Genomic DNA, 2,667 nt, shown 5'->3' on the forward strand with positions numbered 1-2,667 from the left:
CCCCCCCCCCCCGGCTCTGCTCTTGCCCCTGCTGGTTATTTATTTGTTATGGCCTTTTCTCATTTGAGCCTGAACAGCTCATCATTGCAGCCACAGAGTCTGCCTGTGTGAATGGAAGCCTCTTTCACCCGCTGAGGATTTATGGACTTCTGACACGGCGCCTGTACAAGCAGCGAGCAGAGGACAAACTCTGCCTTGTCCTCCCTGAATCACGTCCACTTGAGCTGTATCTTCTCCCTAAAACATGCAGGAATCTGCTCCCTCTGGAGAGGAGTCACCATAAACTTTCTCCCTCTCGCTCTGCAGCTTGTTTCTTTACATGTTTGCTTGAGGGTCACGGAGGAAGATTTCTTGCACTTCTCATCGTGGCTACACGGCTCTTTTCCTGCTCGCGGAAGGTTGTAATGTTAATCAGTATGAGTGTGAACTGTCAAATTAAAAATGTAAGAAATAATGAGACTCCAGCCTATAAAGATAAAGGTGTAATTAAATATTCAAGAACTGGTTGGAGTTTTATAGGTCGTGTCATTTACGGGGGCGGCTGGGTGCTGCCGTATAAGCTGCTGAAGATGCTGCTGGATTACAGGTTCGATGCCTTTAACGGCGTGTGAATTAAGACCCGAAGTGAAAGCAGAACTTCCAGTTCCAGAAGGAAACATTATTCAAAATCACTCTGACATTTGTTATTTTGCAAATTACAAACATCCAGCTTAACAATATAACCTTTAGAGCTAAATGACTCGTCAATTAAACTTTTTTTTTTTCAAGCACAAATAACAAATTTAACACTGAAGTACGAGGAGATGCTGCTTTTCTTTATGTCACATTGTAGTAAACTGACAATTTGCTCTATAAGGTTTAATAGACCAAACTGTTCAGGCATGTGTGGTGCCTTTCGCTCCGCGGCCTTTACAGGGCTGCTAAATGTTTGAGAGACGATAGCTGATATCCAATATTGCTGATTCTGTGATATGAATGTTTTCAGTGGTCTTAACTGTTCTTGGAAGAACGACATTGATGAGCAAGAAACTGACAGTGACAATGCATCCATCCATTTCTGTGGCTGTTTGTAGTAAACACTTGTCTATAGTGTGTGTGTGTGTTATCGGAGGCAGAGTGGTGCACGGCTGATACACTTTGCTCTTGATTTCATTTAGCAGCCATAATAATTCACTTTTTCACACTTTTTGACACGTAAATTTAACTTTTTTTGTGTGATTCATTGGCTTTTTTGTGGATAATTATTTAACTTGAAGAAAGCCTCAATTTTTGTATTAATATGATTTAGTAATTTACCTTGGATTATGGGTTAGTAAATCCAGGGAACACATTAAATCTTTTCAGACAGACTGATGAGAGAGACCCCTGGTGACACACTGCACTGAGTCACACTGTAGAAACCAGCAGAGCAGCAGCTGGAGGTTCACATCAGGACTTCGGCTCTCTGTACTTTCAAAGTCCCTGTTAGCTGTGGAGGGAAATGACTTTTGCGTTGTTCTCTAAGATGGGAGCTGGAAAATTATAAATGTAAATGAACGGTCTCGGAGAGAGAGGCAGAGATGTTACCTGGCTTGTGCTTTGAATTTTTTTGCGAGTGTGTTTGGGAAAACATTGAGGGAATATTTGAGTTGACGAGCTAAATAAAAGATGAGGGGAAGTTCATGTGGGAGCAGCGTTGTTTAGACTCAGGTTGATTTGAGGAGTTAATTAGTGCCAATGCGGTATCTATTTAAGTCATTAAATCTTTCACATTCATGGCCGTTGTAATGAGCACATTGAGATGTATGGCTGAACATAAGGGAACGACATGATCCTCCGCTAATATTCTCCAAGCCCTCTCCGGCTAAAGTCGAACACTTATCATTCAGTATCCTACCATCGCACCACGCGCGGCTTTAAGTCGGCGGGAACCATTAAGTGAAGCTGGTCGGGAAATCGTGCATCACGTCATGTAAAGCTGAGACTAATGAAGTGTATGGATCAAAAAAAAAAAAAAAAGAAAAAGAAAAATCAATTAGCAATACTCGCTGCCTTTATCTAAGAGATTGGTTTAACTGGAGAGTTAAGTGTTAGTGAGCTAATGAAAGTGATACATCACCCTGGAAGAACATTCAGCATATTAGCATGCATACCGCCACACGGGTTCATGAATGGTCAGCCTCTGACAGGAGCTGCTTTTACTGGTCAGGACTCCTTTTCTCAATCACTTTTTTTTTTTTTATAGAGCTGGTTTGAATTTGTCTCCGCTGTCATTTCTACATCAGCTGTTTGAAATGAGTGCCATCGCTACGGAAACACAGGTCACATGATTTGAGCTGATACGGTGGAGGTATGCGTGCTGAAAATGGGAGATCTGTTTTACCAGAGTGAAACTTCAGTTTTTGATTTCTGTTAGTGGTCAGTCTGGTTAGAAGTGTGCGGTGAGGCGTTCGGGGCCCAGCAGTGCAAAACCCTGCAGGTCAGAGTTCACTGAGGGCACACATCCCTCCCCCTTACCCTCCATCTCCACACTGATTGGCTCCGAGTCAGGTGACCCTTGTTCCCCCACTGGGGGAGGGCCATCAGGACCTGTACCTCTTTCAGGGTCACCTGCCTCCTTTGGGAATGCCGCCCCATGATAGGTTGTGCTGGCGCTTGTGGGTGTGGTCTTCCCTGTGGTTGTAATGA

The 2,667-nt window shown here is 43.5% G+C and overlaps 1 protein-coding gene across 6 annotated transcripts in view; it reads right to left on the reverse strand.

Moving 5' to 3' along the window:
• sema6cb (semaphorin 6Cb) overlaps positions 1-2,667 on the reverse strand; it is a 153,110-nt gene that overhangs the window by 14,765 nt on the left and 135,678 nt on the right. For 4 of the 6 annotated variants that reach the window (XM_087179090.1, XM_023425497.2, XM_087179088.1 and 1 more), the window contains one exon: positions 2,497-2,652. The exons of 1 other annotated variant lie outside the window; for it this stretch is intronic. In XM_087179090.1, coding sequence (XP_087035216.1) covers positions 2,497-2,652 — 156 coding nt within the window. The remainder of the gene's footprint in view (positions 1-2,496; positions 2,653-2,667) is intronic. One more of the 6 variants, XM_023425498.2, reaches the window with a different exon arrangement.

This window comes from Seriola lalandi, unplaced genomic scaffold, assembly GCF_002814215.2.
Source record: "Seriola lalandi dorsalis isolate HSWRI2012SDOR001 ecotype SW California unplaced genomic scaffold, Sedor1 jcf7180002054782, whole genome shotgun sequence".
NCBI lineage: Eukaryota > Metazoa > Chordata > Actinopteri > Carangiformes > Carangidae > Seriola > Seriola lalandi.